At 45.1% G+C, this 19,292-nt stretch overlaps 1 protein-coding gene across 1 annotated transcript in view; it reads left to right on the forward strand.

The window, feature by feature from the left end:
• Positions 1-19,292, forward strand: part of plcd4a (phospholipase C, delta 4a) — a gene marked incomplete at its 5' end in the record, with an annotated part of 64,304 nt that overhangs the window by 38,882 nt on the left and 6,130 nt on the right. The window contains 2 exon segments of the mRNA XM_080877192.1: positions 16,895-17,051; positions 17,136-17,252. Of these exon segments, the coding sequence (XP_080733318.1) occupies positions 16,895-17,051; positions 17,136-17,252 (274 nt within the window).

Consider the following 19,292-nt stretch of genomic DNA (forward strand, 5'->3'; position numbering starts at 1 on the left):
CCTTCCAGTTACACTGACTGGAGGTGGTGAACTTTGCTTACTTGAGCAGAATAAAGTGATTTTCAGGGAGGGGAAGCAACTGCTAGACTCTCTCAGCTCCAACAATCGCTCTCTCCGATTCCAGTGGGAGACAGGGTCCAGGAGGGCAGACAGGTGAGTAATGAAACAGTGACCGAGCTTAGACCAGTGCGGTGGAGAGAAGAAGAGCAGTGTTGAGTGAACAGGTGAACCAAGCAGGTAAGTGATATAACCTGGACCCAAACTGAGACAGACTGGAAACAGGGAGAGAATATCATTAGCCACGAGAAGTCAAAAGATCTAAGAAATTACATAGAGAAGCCAAGTTACCACTAAAGTGTAGCAGAAAATCTGGCTGGATCTGGACTTGGTGGCTGGAGAAAACACTGGAAAAATCCCAGTATATGACAGTATTATATTTGCATATTATTTAAATAGTTAAATAGATCAAATAGCATTTGCAGATCTTCTTTGTCTCTAGATGTTTTAGGGAGTGACAACCCCTCACCCACCGTGGGCAGCGAGAACTGTCTCAAGGTTAATGGTTACAGTTCTGGGTCAGGCCACCATGTTTCCTCCCATTAACAAACACTCCTGTGGGAGACAAGGCAGCAGCATTACTATGGGAGGAAATAAACACCACCATGATTGGAAGGTCGGGGGTTCGAATCCACTGAATGGCTACCCTGAGGTACCCCTGAGCAAGGTAGCGTCCCTACACACTGCTCCCCAGGCGCCCAATGGCTGCCCACTGATTCACTGAGTGAATGGGTTAAATGCAGAGAGGAATTTCCCCATGGAGATCAATAAAGTTTGGTGACTTTTGAATGCAACTGGCCAGGGAAATTTTCAAAATGTGATATGTGATGGCACAGCACAATGCAAGCTCCATATCAGCTGTTTAGAGCTGCTAGACACTTTTCTAGCTCTAGAGATGTTTCTCTTCAGTTCTAATTTAAGAAAAGACAGTCCAACGGTGGTTACATAGAGCAACGGGGGGACACTCCCTTTCAATCCGAATGTGCTTTTTCTGTCTTGTCTTTTTAGAGGTCAAATGTGATCATAAGATGTCTGCAACCAAAGTGCAAGGGCTCCGTCCACCAAGGGCCTTCATGCTTATGAATAGCAAGTGTTTGCCAGGATTAGCATGTTGTCCTTTTCTAGGGTTGATGTTTTGAAAAGTAATTTTTACAACAAGTGTCATTCACCCAATGACACGCATATTCATGCAAGCTTTTTCCTATACCCGAGTGCCTTCTCTAACATTTAGATACACATTCAAACTCCAGTAGATGCATCAGGAGCAACTCCAGCTTCAGTTGAAGGATACGCCTTTGACTGAGACTCCAAAAGCCAGGAAACAAATGACCATCCTATCCGGTCCTTAAGTCTGTCGTCATTAGCCGTTCCTGGGCCCAAACTCCACTGCAGGTCACACGATCACTGGGGCATCACAGAGAGTTAAAAACTGGCTAAATCCTTTCATCTGTAATAAAATGATCAGCGTTGCTACTTTACCAGGTGTAACATTTAAGTTTAACATCCAGGCATCCATGAAAACAGAATTTATTAAATTTAACGGAGTTAGAAGTTAGCAGGAAGTTAGCTCGCTAGTTTCCACGTAAATATAATATACCATGTCCTGACCGAGAGATTTCGGAAACAAATTAAGATGTACAGCTCTGCTATCTTCTATCTGCTATTCCAACATAAATGAAGACAGAAAACTAAACAGCAGTGACATTTGTAGGGTTACTGAAGTTGGGCTAGCTGGTATATAATAATAATAATAATAATAATAATAATAATAATAATGAATTGCATTTATATAGCGCTTTTCGAGACCCTCAAGGCGCTTTACAATACCACTATTCATTCACTCTCACATTCACACACTGGTGGAGGCAGCTACGGTTGTAGCCACAGCTGCCCTGGGGCAGACTGACAGAAGCCAGGCTGCCATATCGCGCCATCGGCCCCTCTGGCCAACACCAGTGGGCGGTAGGTGAAGTGTCTTGCCCAGGGACACAACGACCAAGACAGACAGAGCTGGGGATCGAACCATAAACCTTCCGGTTACAAGATGAGCTTGTTGGGAAGCATGTAATGATGTGCTACAAGATCGCTAGCGACACAGCTATCTTAGCATAACATAAGCACAGTGAAGCTGGAGGATGAACGCTAACTTTTTTCCACTCGATAAAAGTTAACGTGAGGGTTCCTGATGGTTAGAGACAAATGTAATCACATGGCAGGATGCTGTAAAAGGACTAAACTTCAGCCAGGAGAACAACTGAGATAATCCATCCACAATACGAGGTTAGTCATTAATATACTGCTGCATGCGCTGGGCTGTAGTTACATGACAAGGTTTTATAAACTGAGCTTAAAAATGATTAGCGGTAATAAAAACCGAGAGAGGCTGACAGTGATCACTGACTGTTTTTGGATGTCATGGATAATTCCTCCCAGCTACTCCATGATGTGCTGGCTGGGCACAGGAGCACGTTCACTGAGAGACTGAGATTACCAAAAAGCAACACTGACCATCTTCCATTAGTTTTAATAAGTATGAACACCCAGCCCCCAACTCGAGGATCCCCACAACATAACCTAATAAACCTACACCTTAGTTCACAGATTCGCTTTGTCTAGGCTGTATTTCTGGGGTTACACACAACCCAGGAATGAAATCATGAATACATAATGGGCTTGGATTTACATCATTATGAATGAAATGTGCTCTATTTGGAAGCAGCCGGCCCCGCCCCTTTCGACAGGTTGTGTGAGACTTTAAATCATCAAACTGTAAATTATAAATTTTAAATTGTTATTGATCCTTTACCTCTAGTCCTAAAGTGTATATTTATTTTCTTACTCTTCTTATATTTATTGTTTGTTTACTTGCACTGCTGTAACTGGAGCCTCGTCGTCTCTCTATATACCGTATTTTCACGACCATAAGGCGCACTTAAAAGTCTTAGATTTTCTTCAAAAAGTACGGCGCGCCCTATAGCGCAGTGCGCCCTGTGTGTTGTAAGGAGGACGTAGTAGAGAACACCATGAGAACGCTAAAGGGTGAAGTGTGGGCGTTGATCGTATATACCGGACAATCGCACATACCTGTATAAAAGGACAGGTATGTGCATTATGTGGAACATCGTTGTTTTAACAACCCTGAAAATGGCAAAGAGACACGCTTATGAAGCACAGTTTAAACTGAAGGCCATCAGCTACGCGGAGGAACATGGAAATCGAGCAGCGGCGAGAGAATTTAAGATTAACGAATCAATGGTTCGCAAATGGAGGAAGCTAGAAAACAAGCTCCGGCAGGTCAAGAAAACGCAGCTGAGTTTCCGCGGACATAAGGCGAGGTGACCCGAGTTGGAGGAAAGACTCGAGCGGTGGATCATCGAGCAAAGAACGAGCGGGAGAAGCGTTTCGACGGTCACCATTCGGCTAATAGCAGTTTCACTTTCACTTTTTATGAAACTGTGCCATTTTTCCATCCGGACCAGGACTACGGTAGCGCAGCAACTTCCAGCGGATTATAAGGAAAAGCTGGCCATCTTCCGCTCCTACTGCAGCAAACACATCGGCGACAAAAACATCCAGCCCAGCCACATCACAAACATGGACGAGGTCCCGCTCACTTTTGACATCCCGGTGAGTCACACTGTGGAGAAGAAGGGGACCAGCACAGTAGCGATACGCACAACGGGGTATGAAAAGTCTTCTTTCACTGTTGTGCTTGGCTGCCATGCTAATGGACAGAAACTGCCGCCTATGGTGATAGACTTTGCCTAAAGAGAAGTTTCCAGCAGGAATCATCATTAAGGCAAATGAAAAGGGCTGGATGGATGAGGAAATGATGAAAGAGTGGCTGAGGGAGGTGTATGTAAGGAGACCAGGTGGTTTTTTCCACGCATCACCATCGCTCTTAATCTGTGACTCTATGCGTGCCCATCTCACAGCCGATGTGAAAAAACTAGTGAAACAAATGAACTGTGAGCTTGCTGTCATTCCGGGAGGCCTGACAAAGGAACTCCAACCGCTGGACATCAGTGTGAACCGCCCGTTCAAAGTAAGGCTGCGAGCGGCGTGGGAGCGATGGATGACCGATGGAGACCACAGTTTCACTAAGAGTGGAAGGCAGCGCTGGGCGAGTTACGCCACAATTTGCCAATGGATTGTAGATGCTTGGGCTAACATGTCTGCTGGCACTGTTGTTCGAGCTTTCGCAAAAGCCGGCATCATTTCCGAGGAGCCGCACGGCACGGAAAGTGACTCTGACGGTGAAGACAGTGAACCTGGCATGTTTGATGGAGATTTAGCGCAGCTGTTCAATTCAGACACAGAGGATGAGGACTTCGATGGGTTTGATTGATGATAAAAATGTGAGCACCAAACTCAGTTTTGCTCCTGCTTTATTTTTAAATATGCACACTTGTATGCTTGTGTGTTGTTGATGATGACGATTACTGGTAATAAAAATGTGAGTAAGGTACCGAACTCAGGTTTGCTCCCGCTTTATTTTTAAATACGCATACGGTATTTGTATGCGCCCTATGATCCAGTGCGCCTTATGTGTGTGTTAAATACAGTAATGGCACACATAACTGAGACTGCGCCTTTTAGTACAGTGCGTCTTATGGTCGTGAAAATACGATACTGGACTGTATGTAGCGGAGATGACAATAAAGTTTACTTTGACTTCAGCAGCGAGCAGGCGCACCGAGGGCTCTCGCGCTCAGTTTTCGTGTACAGAATTTCGAAAAAACATCGGTGCAAATTATACGTCTGTATCCTGATGTCTGGTGTTTTCGTGTTTTGTTGTTTTGTTTGTATTTTGTTTTTATTTTGCGAGTTGGTTATTAGACGCTGCTCCAGCCACCAGTGAATCCCCGCCGCCCCGCCCTCTCCTCCCTGTGCCGCAAGCAGCAGGCGCACCTCGCAAACGGAGGGCGTCCTTACTCCCAGGAAATGGGCGATAGAAAACCGATCAGTGCCTATGACATTCCCAAAGTTTGCTGACATGATGTCGGGGCAGCATGAGTACGAGCAACTTTTTTTTTTGCCAATGCCTGTGATGCCGCCCCCATCACGATGCCGCCCTAGGCAACCGCCCATGTCCCCCATATCAAAAGCCACTGCTGGGTATTGGTATGGTGAGTAGCCTTCAGTGATAGTAATAACAGCAGTAGTACATTCATGTAGTTGTAAAAAGCATGATAATATATTAAGTAATCCAAAGTATTCAGAATACGTTACTCTCATTGAGTAACGTAACAGAATACGTTGTAAAATAGATTTTGGGGCATGTAATCTGTAATCTGCAGTGGAATACATTTTAAAAGTAACCTTCCCAGCACAGTTTGTGTCTGGTGTATGCGCTTCATACCTATATTGACCACACTCAGATTATATATTTATTTGATTGCTCTTGCTAATCCAGCCACCTCTGTAAAGCTCTGTCTAATCAGAGGATATCCCACCGGATTGTGGAGGCTTGCAGCAGCAAAGGTCTGGCAACATCACGGTGTCGTGGTCTGGGTGAGTGCTGGGGTTTTTCCACTCAGTCACAGTTCCACCCCAGGGCGGAGTTGCTGCTTTCCTGCATGTCTCCACACCTGCTGGCAATTGAGCTGCCAGTACTTAAGACCAGCGCTCACCTCTCCTCTTCGCCAAGTCTTCAGCTAACCACACTATCCTGTTTGCCACCTCCATCTCCTGGCAATACACACTTTCATCCGGAAGCTGGTTTGTGCTTGGCAGCTCTTTGCGTCACAGCACCTCTCGGATTCACTCACCTGCCTGCCCTCCTGTCACAGTACTCAATCAGACCACCATCTCCTGGAGACCAAAAACTGCTCACTCGGACCACTCACTCCTTCCTTGCCATTCCTCCACCTGCCAAAGTAAGAATGTTTCTTTATGGTTCATACTCACCAGGATTCACAGACTCAGTCACTAAAACTTGTCTCCTCTCATTCTAGTGTTCAGAGCCTCCAGGTCATGTTTCCTGCCCCGTGCCCCTGTACATATCTCCTCATCACAATTCTCTGGTGCTTTCCTAAGTCTAGTATTTCTCATAGTTTAGCGTCACTCCTGTTTACCACCGTAATTGAAGTCCCATGTTATTCCTCATAGTTCACAGTATTTGTCAGGCCCTAGGAAATAAAGTTCTGTTTATCACACTCGTCCGTGCCTCTGTGTGATCTGCATTTGAGTCTGGTTATCGGGTTCCGCCGCCACTGAGGCTGGTTGGTCAGGGCGAGTACTGCAGGGAGTATTCCTGCAGTCATTAAGTGATGCTATGAAGGATCAGCTTGCTACCCGTGATGAGCCTGCTTCCTTTGAGGAGCTGGCCTCTCTCACTCTCCGCATTGACAACCGGTTGCGGGAAAGAGAGAGGGAGAGAAGCCGCGAATCACAGTACTCTCTTCCCCGCACCCCGCCGCGTTCGCTGGCGCCCATGCTTATGGTCTCTCAGCCTCTGGATGCCGGAACGTCCACCTCCGTCGTGGACATTAAGCCCGAACCCATTCAGGGTTACCACTCTCGGTTATCTCCAGAGGAAAGAGAGAGGAGATTGAGCTCTCGTGCCTGTTTTTATTGTAGCTCGCAGGAGCATTTAGTCGCATCCTGCCTCAGGAAGAGATGGAGCGACCCACCTGTAGTTTCGGGGGTACGGGTGGGCGGTTCACACTTCACCAGGAAACCCAGACTGGTGCTGACAGTCACTCTAGAAAGTAATCAAGCTCTCCATTCCCTGCAGGCATTAGTGGACTCTGGTTCTGAGCAGAATTTAGTCAACACAGGCCTTTCCACACAGTTAGGAATTCCACTGACTCGACTGGAGCAGGCCATTCCAGCGCGTGCATTAAATAATCCGATTTTCGCCCAGATCTCTCACATCACCAAACCCGTCACTTTAGTCACCTCAGGTAATCACAGAGAGAGCGTCACCTTTTATGTTCTCCCTTCTGCAGACTCGCCCCTCACTCTAGGCTTTCCTTGGTTAAAACTCCACAATCCCCACCTGGACTGGGAGGGACAGAAGGTGATAAGCTGGAGTCTATTTTGCCATTCAAACTGTCTGACCTGCGCACGTGTGCCCAGGCCCAATGAGGCCACTCCCTTGAGTGAGAGGTCACCCGACCTCACAGGCGTCCCCACCATTTACTATGACTTACGTGAAGTGCTTAATAAAAGCAAAGCTCAGTCACTGCCCCCTCACAGGCCATATGATTGTGCAATAGATTTGCTCCCCGGCGCACAGCCGAAGATAGCGTAGGCCCCGTTAGCTGTTCCCCGGCAGACCCCAAGCAGCTGGGGAAAGAGGGCGGCTGGGTCACGGTGAGGAGGAAGCATAGTCCTAAACAGAAGCCCCAGGTACACCACCAACCCGTTCATGTGTCTAACCGTTTTTCCCCACTCGGCGACACACCCGCCGGGGGTTAAACTCTGGTAATTGGTTATTCTGTTCTCAGACATGTGAAGCTAGAGACACCGGCAACCATAGTCAGTTGTCTTCCAGGGGCAGAGCTGGCTAAGGGTAAACATAAATTCAGTAAGATCATAATTCACGTCGGCAGTAATGACACCCGGTTACGCCAATCGGAGGTCACTATAATCAATATTGAATCGGTGTGCAACTTTGCCAAAACAATGTGGGACTCTGTAGTTTTCTCTGGTCCCCTCCCCAATCAGACCAGGAGTGACATGTTTAGCCGCATGTTCTCCTTAAACTGCTGGCTGTCTGAGTGGTGTCCCAGAAACGATGTGGGCTTCATAGATAATTGGCAAACCTTCTGGAGGAAACCTGGTCTTGTTAGGAGAGACGGCATCCATCCCACTTTGGATGGAGCAGCTCTCATTTCTAGAAATATGGACAAATTTATTAAACCCCCCAAAATATGACTATCCAGAGTTGGGACCAGGAAGCAGAGTTGCAGTCTTACACGCCTCTCTGCAGCTTCTCTGCTCCTGCTACCCCCCAAAAACCCATCTCCATAGAGACTGTGTCAGCTCCCAAACAGACAAAAAACAAACTAAAAACCAGCAACAAACAACTTAAACATAAACAATTACAAAGAAAGAACAATACAGTATCCACATCTGAACCAAAGAGTAAAATGGTGAAATCTGGATTATTAAATATTAGGTCTCTCTCCTCCAAGTCTCTGTTAGTACATGACTTAATAATTGATCAACAAATTGATTTACTCTGCCTTACAGAAACCTGGTTGCAGCAGGATGATTATGTTAGTTTAAATGAATCAACACCCCCGAGTCATTCTAACTATCAGAAACCTCGAAGCACAGGGCGAGGGGGAGGTGTGGCAGCAATTTTTCACACCAGCCTATTAATTAACGAAAGACCAAGACAGACTTTTAATTCATTTGAAAGCCTGATGCTTAGCCTCGTCCACCCCAGCTGTAAAATTCAGAAACCAGTCTTACTTGTTATCATCTATCGTCCACCTGGGCCTTACACAGAGTTTCTGTCTGATTTCTCAGACTTTATATCTAATTTAGTTCTGAGCTCAGATAAAATAATTATTGTGGGTGATTTTAACATCCATGTAGATGCTAAAAATGACAGCCTCAACATGGCATTTAATCTGTTATTAGACTCAATTGGTTTCTCTCAAACTGTAAAAGAACCCACCCACCACTTTAATCACACTCTAGATCTTGTTTTAACATATGGCGTAGAAACTGAACATTTAACAGTGTTTCCTGAAAACCCTCTCCTGTCTGATCATTTCCTGATAACATTTACATTTACAATAATTGATTACACAGCGGTGGAGAGTAGACTTTATCAAAGTAGATGTCTTTCTGAAAGCACTGTAACTAAGTTTAAGAATATAATCCACCCACTGTTATCATCTTCAATGCCCTGTACCAACACAGAGCAGAGCAGCTATCTGAACGCTACCCCAACAGAGGTCGATCATCTTGTTAATAATTTCACCTCCTCACTACGTACGACTCTGGATACTGTAGCTCCTGTGAAAACTAAGGTCTCTAATCAGAAGTACCTGACTCCGTGGTATAATTCTCAAACACGTACCCTAAAGCAGATGACTCGTAATCTGGAGAGGAAATGGCGTGTCACAAATTTAGAGGATCATCATTTAGCCTGGAGAAATAGTTTGCTGCTTTATAAGAAAGCCCTCCACAAAGCCAGAACATCTTACTATTCATCACCGATTGAAGAAAATAAGAACAACCCCAGGTTTCTCTTCAGCTCTGTAGCCAGGCTGACAAAAAGTCAGAGCTCTGTTGAGCCAACCATCCCTTTAACGTTAACTAGTAATGACTTCATGAACTTCTTCACAAATACAATTTTTATCATTAGAGAAAAAATTACCAGTAATCATCCCACAGATGTAATATTATCTACAGCTACTCTTAGTACCATTGATGTTAAGTTAGACTCTTTTTCTCAAATTGATCTTTCTGAGTTAACTTCAATAATTACTTCCTCCAAACCATCAACGTGTCTTTTAGACCCCATTCCTACAAAACTGCTCAAAGAAGTCCTGCCATTAATTAATTCTTTGATCTTAAATATGATCAACCTATCTCTAATGATCGGCTATGTACCACAGGCCTTCAAGCTGGCTGTAGTTAAACCTTTACTCAAAAAGCATCTCTAGACCCAGCAGTCTTAGCTAATTATAGGCCAATCTCCAACCTTCCTTTCATATCAAACATCCTTGAAAGAGTAGTTGTCAAACAGCTAACAGATCATCTGCAGAGGTTTATTTGAAGAGTTTCAGTCAGGTTTCAGAGCTCGTCACAGCACAGAAACAGCTTTAGTGAAGGTTACAAATGATCTTCTTATGGCCTCTGACAGTGGACTCATCTCTGTGCTGGTCCTGCTAGACCTCAGTGCAGCGTTCGATACTGTCGACCTTAATATCCTATTAGAGCGATTAGAACATGCTGTAGGTATTACAGGTACTGCACTGTAATCTGATAAAACTTTTCCAGGTCATCCGCAGGTGTGCTCGTCTTCACTGCAACTATCTAATAGACTTCAGGTTGTTCATGTAAATGGAGAGTCCTCTTCACACACTGAGGTTAATTATGGAGTTCCACAGGGTTCAGTGCTAGGACCAATTCTGTTTACATTATACATGCTTCCCTTAGGCAGCATCATTAGAAGACATAGCATACATTTACACTGCTATGCAGATGACACCCAGCTCTATCTGTCCATGAAGCCAGATAACACACACCAATGAGTTAAACTGCAGGAATGTCTTAAAGACATAAAGACCTGGATGGCCGCTAACTTTCTGCTTCTTAATTCAGATCAAACTGAGGTTATTGTACTCGGCCCTGAAAATCGTAGAAATATGGTATCTAACCAGATTCTTACTCTGGATGGCATTACCTTGGCCTCCAGTAACACTATGAGGAACCTTGGAGTCATTTTTGACCAGGACATGTCCTTCAATGCACATATTAAACAAATATGTAAGACTGCTTTCTTCCATTTGCACAACATCTCTAAAATTAGAAATATCCTGTCTCAGAGTGACGCTGAAAAACTAGTTCATGCATTTATTACTTCCAGGCTGGACGACTGTAATTCATTATTATCAGGAAGTCCTAAAAACTCCCTGAAAAGCCTTCAGCTAATCCAAAATGCTGCAGCAAGAGTCCTGACAGGGACTAGAAAGAGAGAGCATATTTCTCCTGTTTTGGCTTCCTGTTAAATCCAGAATTCAAAATCCTGCTCCTCACATACAAGGTCTTAAATAATCAGGCCCCATCTTATCTTAATGACCTTGTAGTACCATATCACCCTATTAGAGCACTTCGCTCTCGCTCTGCAGGCCTACTTGTTGTTCCTAGAGTATTTAAAAGTAGAATGGGAGGCAGAGCCTTCAGTTTTCAGGCCCCTCTTCTGTGGAACCAGCTTCCAGTTTGGATTCAGGAGACAGACACTATCTCTACTTTCAAGATTAGGCTTCAAACTTTCCTTTTTGCTAAAGCATATAGTTAGGGCTGGACCAGGTGACCCTGAATCCTCCCTTAATTATGCTGCAATAGGTGTAGGCTGCTGGGGGATTCCCATGATGCATTGAGTTTTTCCTTTCCAGTCACCTTTCTCACTCACTATGTGTTAACAGACCTCTCTGCATTGAATCATATCTGTTATTAACCTCTGTCTCTCTTCCACAGCATGTCTTTATCCTGTCTTCCTTCTCTCACCCCAACCGGTCGCAGCAGATGGCCCCGCCCCTCCCTGAGCCTGGTTCTGCTGGAGGTTTCTTCCTGTTAAAAGGGAGTTTTTCCTTCCCACTGTTGCCAAAGTGCTTGCTCATAGGGGGTCATATGATTGTTGGGTTTTTCTCTGTAACTATGAAGCACCTTAAGGCGACTTATGTTGTGATTTAGCGCTATATAAATAAAATTGAATTGAATTGAATTTTCAACATGGATGTATTTTTCAACAGATTCAATACTGCAGTCAGCCAGCACTCCACAGCCGCTCCAGTGTCTCTCCCTCTCTCTCCATATTGTACCATAGCTTCCTGTGAGAGTCCTGACACCCCTCCCCCACCGGTCACTTTTACTCATGGCCAGGTTCAGAGACTAATGAGAAGACTCCAATCAGGCCAGTCTGCTGGACCAGACGGGGTGAGTCCTCCAGGCCTGTGCACCCCAGTTTTATGGAGTCTTTCACAAAGTGTTCATGATGAGTCCGAGCGTCCCAGTGCTGTGGAAGATGTCATGCCTGATTCCTGTACCAAATACGCCACATCCCAGTGGCCCCCACTTTCCACGTCATGAAGACCCTGGAAAGACTCATCCTGGACCAGCCCCGACCCATAGTCAGACCACATCAGGATCCTATTTAGTCTCCTCGAGCTAAGGAGGCTCAATCTACACCCAGCTGAACCAGCTGGTGACCACTGTGAGTGTCATGTTTTTGTCTAGTGTATTGAACACCACCAGCCTGACCCTCTTGGGTGATAAGCTGACAGCGATGCAGGTGGATGCCTTTTCCGTGGCCTGCATTGCTGACTACAATATGTGTCTTCAACATTGTGTGCCTGACAAGGTGATCAGCAACAAGGACTGTCCTCTCCCCCTCCCTCTTCACCCTCTACACCACAGACTTCAGCTTCTGCACAGAGACCTCCATCTTCAGAAGTTTTCTGATGACTCTGCGGTGATTGGACTCATCAGTGAGGGTGAACGAAACAGAGTACCGGGCTGTGGTTGAGTTGGCATTGCACCCTACATTTGCTGATGGAAGTACTGATGAAACTTGCATCCATCTATTCTCTTCTTTATCCTTGTTAGGGTTGTGGGGGTGCTGGAGCTGTCTTAGGGCGAGAGGCAGGGTACACCCTGGACAGGTCGCCAGTCAGTCGCAGGCCTAACACAAAGAGACAAACATTCACACTCACATTCACACCTATGGGCAATTTAGTGTTTCCAATTAACATAACCCCACTAACTGCATGTCTTTGGACTGTGGGAGGAAGCTGGAGTACCTGGAGGGAACCCATGCAAACATGAGGAGAACATGCAAACTCCACACAGAAGGGCCTTGGCCTGAGGGTGGAATCAAGCTCAGGACGTTCTTGCTGTGAGGCAAAAATTACAGCACTGTGCTGCTTTGAGTGTAAAATCAATGATCATAGGCAGGTAGTGCTAGAGGTTTTTCCTGATGTTAGGCTTCAACCTAAACATCATTATGCAAAACATTATCCAACTCTGCTTTGGGGCCCTGCTGCACATTTAGACCACAATAATTGAAGCCAAACATCTTTTTTTTTTTTCAAAAGAGTGGTGCATGACACTCAAACATTTCAAAATATACTTTGAAAACATTGGCAATTAGCCACCAGCAAATCATGGCAAACTCCCAGCAGATAGATTCCTGTCACAATCATCATCATTCTGGGTGTCTGAACTCTCACAGTCAATGTTGTTGTTAAGTGGACTGAAACTATAAATCTCTTGTGAGCTACTCTGAGCTACAATGAGGCTCTCTTCTTTGCAGGATGAGTGAAATGGCTGGCTCTGCAAAAATGTGTGGTCACATGACCAATTTCTTCTATGGTTCCCTAGAAACAGGGGTGGCACAACTTCCCCGCTGGCACAAATCACCCCACTTTGCCCTAAAGCAAAGGTAAGAACTAAACTTACCTTTTTTTAACCTCTGGCAGTTCACCACTTACCTTTGTACCATTTCAAGTTATTCATTGGACGGGAAACGACCTGAATTGCAATAAATAACTGGAAAGATTGGGGTGTTCTAAAACTTCGATAGTGTGCAGATTTAAGAAAGCAAATTTTTGCTGCCATCTGTTTGTCTTTTTTTTTTTAGCGTTTTCGTTGCATCTCAGTTAGAGTACCAAATATCCAGATTTGGTCATCCTTAAAAGTCTGTAAGTCAATCAGAGGGATCCGATTCCAGTTCTCACAACCAGGACAAATATTGGCTGGATTACATGATCCATCATTTACACCTATTCAGGCTCAGACCATAACACTATCATCACGTTTGACTGTTGGTATGATGTTCTTTTTATGAAATGCTGTGTTAGTTTCATACCGGATGGAATGAGATGGAAACCTTCCAAAAAATTCAGCTTTTGTCTCATCAGTCCACATAATATCTTCCCAGAAGTCTTGGAGATTGTTAAGTTGTTTTATTGGCCAATGAGCCTTTGTGTTATTGGTCACCTGTGGTTTTCGTCTTGGAACTCCTGAATGCCATTCTTGCCCAGTCTCCCAGTCTTTCTTATTCATGAACACTTACCTTTAACTGTGTTAACAGTGGGAAGTAGAGGGGCAGTTCTCTGGATATTGTTCTGGGTTCTGTGACCTCCAGGATGAGTCGCTGATGCACTCTTGGAATAATTGTTGTAGGCCTACGAGGGTTCACCTCTGTTCCAGTTTACGCTCTTTGTGGATAATGGCTTTTACCATGGTTCACTGGAGGATCAGAGTCTTAGCAGTGGGTTTGTAAGCTTTTCCAGACTGTTGATCTCAATTACTTTGTTTTATCGTTTTCTGTTCTATAGTTTATAGCTTCTTTAAATGATGACTTGATATGTTGTTTTTGAGATCGCTTAGCCTGCTTTGCTTTGTCAGACAGCTTTTATGTAAGAAATTGAAGTGGTTGTAATTCAACATTGTTTTGTTCTGTCTTTGATGCTGAGACGTAGTGGCCGGGATACAGCAAAGCTGAAACCATGAAACTGCCTTCACCATGTTTCACAGATGGAGCTAGGCTTTTGTTAGAAGAGTAACAGTAGATAGAAATCACCTACATAGAAAAAGCAACTGAAAAAATGCTTGTATGAGTGAGTGTAAATGAATGAATGAGGCATGTTATATAAATAGCTTGAGGTGCTCAGGTAGGGTAGAAAAGGGCAAAATAAGAAGCAGTCCATTTACCATTTATACAGTTTATTTAAGTGTCCTTAGAGATGCTTCTGTAAGCCTTTTCAAGCTTGATGAGCATGAACAACTCACTGTTCTCAGACCTCTTTCGTTTTCCCCATGATATTCACTACTCCAGAAAAAAGAAAAAAGAAAAAGATGAAAAGGAGCACTATTTAAAAAAGTACAGCATCAAGTCAGTTAAACTGTTGGGATACTGACCTGGTAGTTAAGTAGCACAGGAGCTTGCTTCATTTTCTGCTGCTTTGGTGTTAATAAAATTAACAACAAGTGCACCAGAGGAGCAGCAATGAAACACCCCAAAACAGGAAACGTTTCACAGGTGGAGGCAACACATTTTTCCACATCATGGTAAATAAATGGTAAATGGCCTGTATTTATATAGCGCTTTACTAGTCCCTAAGGACCCCAAAGCGCTTTACATATCCAGTCATCCACCCATTCACACACATCATCTTTTCTGGATTTTGGGGTTGTTGTTTTTTTTTTTTCTTTCACCAGTTTTTCACTCCCTGCACAGTCTCAAGAGCATGGAGGAAATTCGAGGAGACAGCAGTTACTGTAGGACAGCTGGGCAGGAGGTGCTGGACCTGCCTCTGACCACACAATCAGAAACAGACTTCACAGAGTCACAGAGGAGAGCAGGTTCACCCTGAGCACAAGTGACAGACATGAAAGGGTCAGGGGAAGCCCAAAGTCATGTAGCCTGTAACGTCGTTCAGCATGAGATGTTTTGTGTTGGGGCATTAATTATCTGGGAAGAAATATGCTTGGGGGGATGCTTAGACCTCAACCAGCTAGGCCTCATGTAGCAGGAGTATCCACCTGAGACTGGGAGCTGTTCACGAGCATGGAGGATGAAGGAATGAATATTGACTGGTTTTTACTGAAACATAGTATTTAATAATGCAAGAGAGAAAACCCAGCAATCATGATCCCTGTTAAACAAGCATTTGGCGACAGTGGGAAGGAAGAACTCCCTTTTAAAACAAAGAGACCTCCAGCAGAACCAGGCTCAGCAAAGAGAAGATGGGTAAGAAAATAGAAAAAAGAGAACATAAGGAGACAAGGATAAAGCAATCTTTAGCAGCATAACAAACAGATGGTTCAGGATCAGCCTGTCCTGTTCTAAGTTTTTTTCAGTCGAATCTTTAATGTAGCAGTTGTGTTTTTCTCCCAAATTGTAACCGGTTCCACAGGAGAGGTGTTTGATAGCTGAAGGCTCCGCCTCCCATTCTACTTCTACAAACAAATAAGCCTGCATCAGTTTTTCCTAGGGTGCTTTATTTGGATAATACAGTGTTTTAGAGTCATTATTCAAGATTTAGTTTGGGAGGAAAATAATCTTAAATGAACTTTACAGATGCCAACAAGGAGAAGTAGCTTCTTCCCCTAAAAGGCTGCTCCTCTTAGGAGTTACTACAGCCGATCATCTCCTTACATCTCACCGTATCCCTGTCACCCTCCTGTAATTCCAAGCCTCTGCATATCCTCTTTCACTACATCCATCAATCTTCTCTGCGGTCTTCCTGTTTTCCTCCTGCCTGCCAACTCCATATTTAAAATCCTTTATTTAGTATATCCATCTTAAACAGTCCCTTCCACTCCTGCTGTTGTTCTTCTTTCACACGTTACCCCTGACACCTGTCTCCACTCACTCCACCCTTCCTGCACTCTCTTCATCTATTGTGCTCTGTGCGTTTCTTTGAATGGGTGACCCCAGGTATTTAAATTCACCTATCTTCCCCGTTTTTTGTCCTTGATGCTCACCTTTCGACCCGTTTCCCTCTCATTCACATACATGTAGTTCCCCTGAAAAGAAACTGACATCAGAGAAATATGGTGATTCTTTCTACACGTAGTTATTACTCTCACTGGAGTGTTAAGGATCAACTTTTAGGCTGATTTTCATTATGATTTTAAAACAGTCTGATAATAAAGTAATTATAGGACTCCAGCCTAGAAGTAGCAAATGCATGAACTACTTTTTCAGCAACACTTGGAGATGCTTCTAATTTTGTGTAATAATGAGGACCCCAACCTATTGCAAAACTAGCAACTGAACAGATGATGGAGATGGAAAGCAGTCCTACATATTTGTTTAATATGTGCACTGAAGGACCAAAATGATCAAAATGACTCCAAGGTTCCTCACAGTGTTCCTCGAGGCTAAGGTAAGGTCATCCACAGTTAGCATCTGGCTACACATCAGGTTGCTAAAAATTTTAAGGCCAAGAACAATAAGAACTTTTGTCTGAATTTAGAAAACTACAGTTTACCCACGGCTTTAAGAATGCTATATATTTCAATTGACTGATTTGTGATAGGTTTCTGGTTTCATATAACGGGGTATCGTCTCCATAGCAAAGACTATATATACCTTCATTCAGTGTCTTACTTCATTTGTCCTTTGTGTTTTTCACAGAAGTCAAAGCAACGCCTCTCTAAGGAGCTGTCAGACTGTGTTGTTTACTGCAAAAGTGTCCATTTCACTAGCTTCAAACACTCACGTATTCACTCCAAGTTCTATGAGGTGGCTTCTTTCACAGAGTCTAGAGCCCGGAAACACCTTAGAGACGCCGGTTAGTTCACTCACATGCTTGTTTTCTGATACAGATTTTGTTTTTGACCACACGAGAGTGTAACTTTTCTGATATCTATTTCAGGGGCTGAATTTGTGCACCATAACTCACGGCAGCTGAGCAGAGTTTATCCCAGTGGTTTTCGAACAGACTCTTCCAATTTTAATCCTCAGGAAATGTGGAATGCTGGTTGCCAAATTGGTGATGCAACAATAAGACAGATTTAAGTCTATATCAAGCATTTTTCAACGCTGCTCTCAGATCATTTACATTAATGCCTGACTTCTCACTGTGATATGTTTTGCTTGATGATATAATTTCACTCTTAATTTGGAATGATTAGGAGTTTTATTTTCATGGTAGTCCAGGTAAAATACAGAAATACCAGGTTTGCTGGCAGGAATCCCCTAAATCAGGCTCCTTTCAGCGTCTTTAGATCTTTTCTGAAGCAAAACTAAAGCAGAAAGTCGGTATTGTCCTTATTTTAACACTATGTTTAGCAGCAGCCACCATCTGTGTTAGGTGTGGCTGTGTGCAGACAGGAATAGGACCCAAGGTGCAGACTCCGGAGACAGAACTTAAACCAAAACAGCTTTAATGCTGAACTCAAACATAACATAACTGGGGAAAAAGGTCAAAAATAAACTAACACCAGCGGATTGACAAAAGACACAGCAAAATAAACGGTAGATCGTGACACGGACACAGAGAAACACAGGGCTTAAATACACAGAAGGAGCAATCAGGGAATGAATAACAGGAGGGAAACACAGCTGGGGCAAATCAGAACTGACGAGACAAAAGGAAGCGTAAACTGAACACACTGAGATAAGACAGAGACCTTCAAAGTAAAACAGGAAACACATAACACAGACTCACATGCAGGCACTACAGAGGGAACAGAGACGTGGGACCAGGGCAGACACAAACACTGACTGAACACGGGGATATAGGAACTAAGGATACATAGAGACGCGAACTAGACAAGGGGATACAGGTGATAGGGGAGACAGAGCAACTAAAGAAGACAGAGACATAAACCATAAGACAGAACTCAAAGAAACCAAAGACTAAAAAGTATAAATAATATAATAAACTCAAATACCCTGGGTCAACGACCCAGGCATCCTAACAGTACCCCCCCCCCCCCCCCCCCTTAAGGGCTGGCTTCCAGACAGCCCAAACCAAAACACCAAAACAAAAGAACAAAACAAAAACAACCCAACCAGGGCGGGCGGCGGGGGAAACAGGATGGAGGGCTCGAAACAAAACCAAACAAGGAGCCAGAAACAAAAAAAAAAAAAAAAGAACAAACAACGGAGCCCGGAAAGCAACAGAACAAAACACAGGAACAAAGTCCAAAACAACAGCACCAAGGCCCAGGCACAGTCCAAAAGCAAACAAACAAAAGAGCTCACGAAAGGCACAGAGGCCCAGGCAATAGTCTCAAAAAAGTTCAGGGGGGCCAGCCCGGAGGCTAACGGCACAACAGTCCAAACCCGGGCAGGTCAGGGGGGCGGCCCGGAGGCTGATGGTCCAAGAGCCCAGAAAACAGGTCAGGAGGCCGGCCAGGAGGCGGGAGGCACCGACGGCGACCGAGCAGATCAGGAGGCCGGCCGGGCGGGAGTCACCGACGGCGACCGAGCAGATCAGGAGGCCGGCCGGGCGGGAGGCACCGACGGCGACGTAGTTCAGGGGGCCGTCCATGACGGCAATGACGTCCAGTCATCGGCCGGACAAGACGTGCAGGACGAGCAGGCCGGACAGGACGTGCAGGACGAGCAGGCCGTGCAGGCCGGACAAGACGTGCAGGACGTGCAGGAACAGACAGCATGGAGACCTCAGGAGCAGATGAAGCTGAACACTCGGAGGCCGGACCAGGCGGAGCTACAGAGGCTGAGGCCGGACCAGGCGGAGGAGCCGGTGGTGGCTGAACGGCCTCGCCAGAACCATCAGCAGACACTGGGACGTGCTGGCTGGGTCCTCCCGGACCCCCAGCTGACGAGGCAAGAGGCTGAACGGGCCCCTCGGATCCTCCAGCAGGAAGAGTCGGCTGAAGCGGTTCCTCGGACCCTCCAGCGGTGACAGGTGGCTGAACGGGCCCCTCGGACCCTCCAGCAGAGACAGGTGGCTGAACGGGCCCCTCGGACCCTCCAGCAGAGACAGGTGGCTGAACGGGCCCCTCGGATCCTCCAGCAGGAAGAGACGGCTGAAGCAATCCGGTTGTTCAGTGATGACGCG

The sequence above is a fragment of the Rhamphochromis sp. 'chilingali' genome, assembly GCF_963969265.1.
Source record: "Rhamphochromis sp. 'chilingali' genome assembly, chromosome: 3".
NCBI lineage: Eukaryota > Metazoa > Chordata > Actinopteri > Cichliformes > Cichlidae > Rhamphochromis > Rhamphochromis sp. 'chilingali'.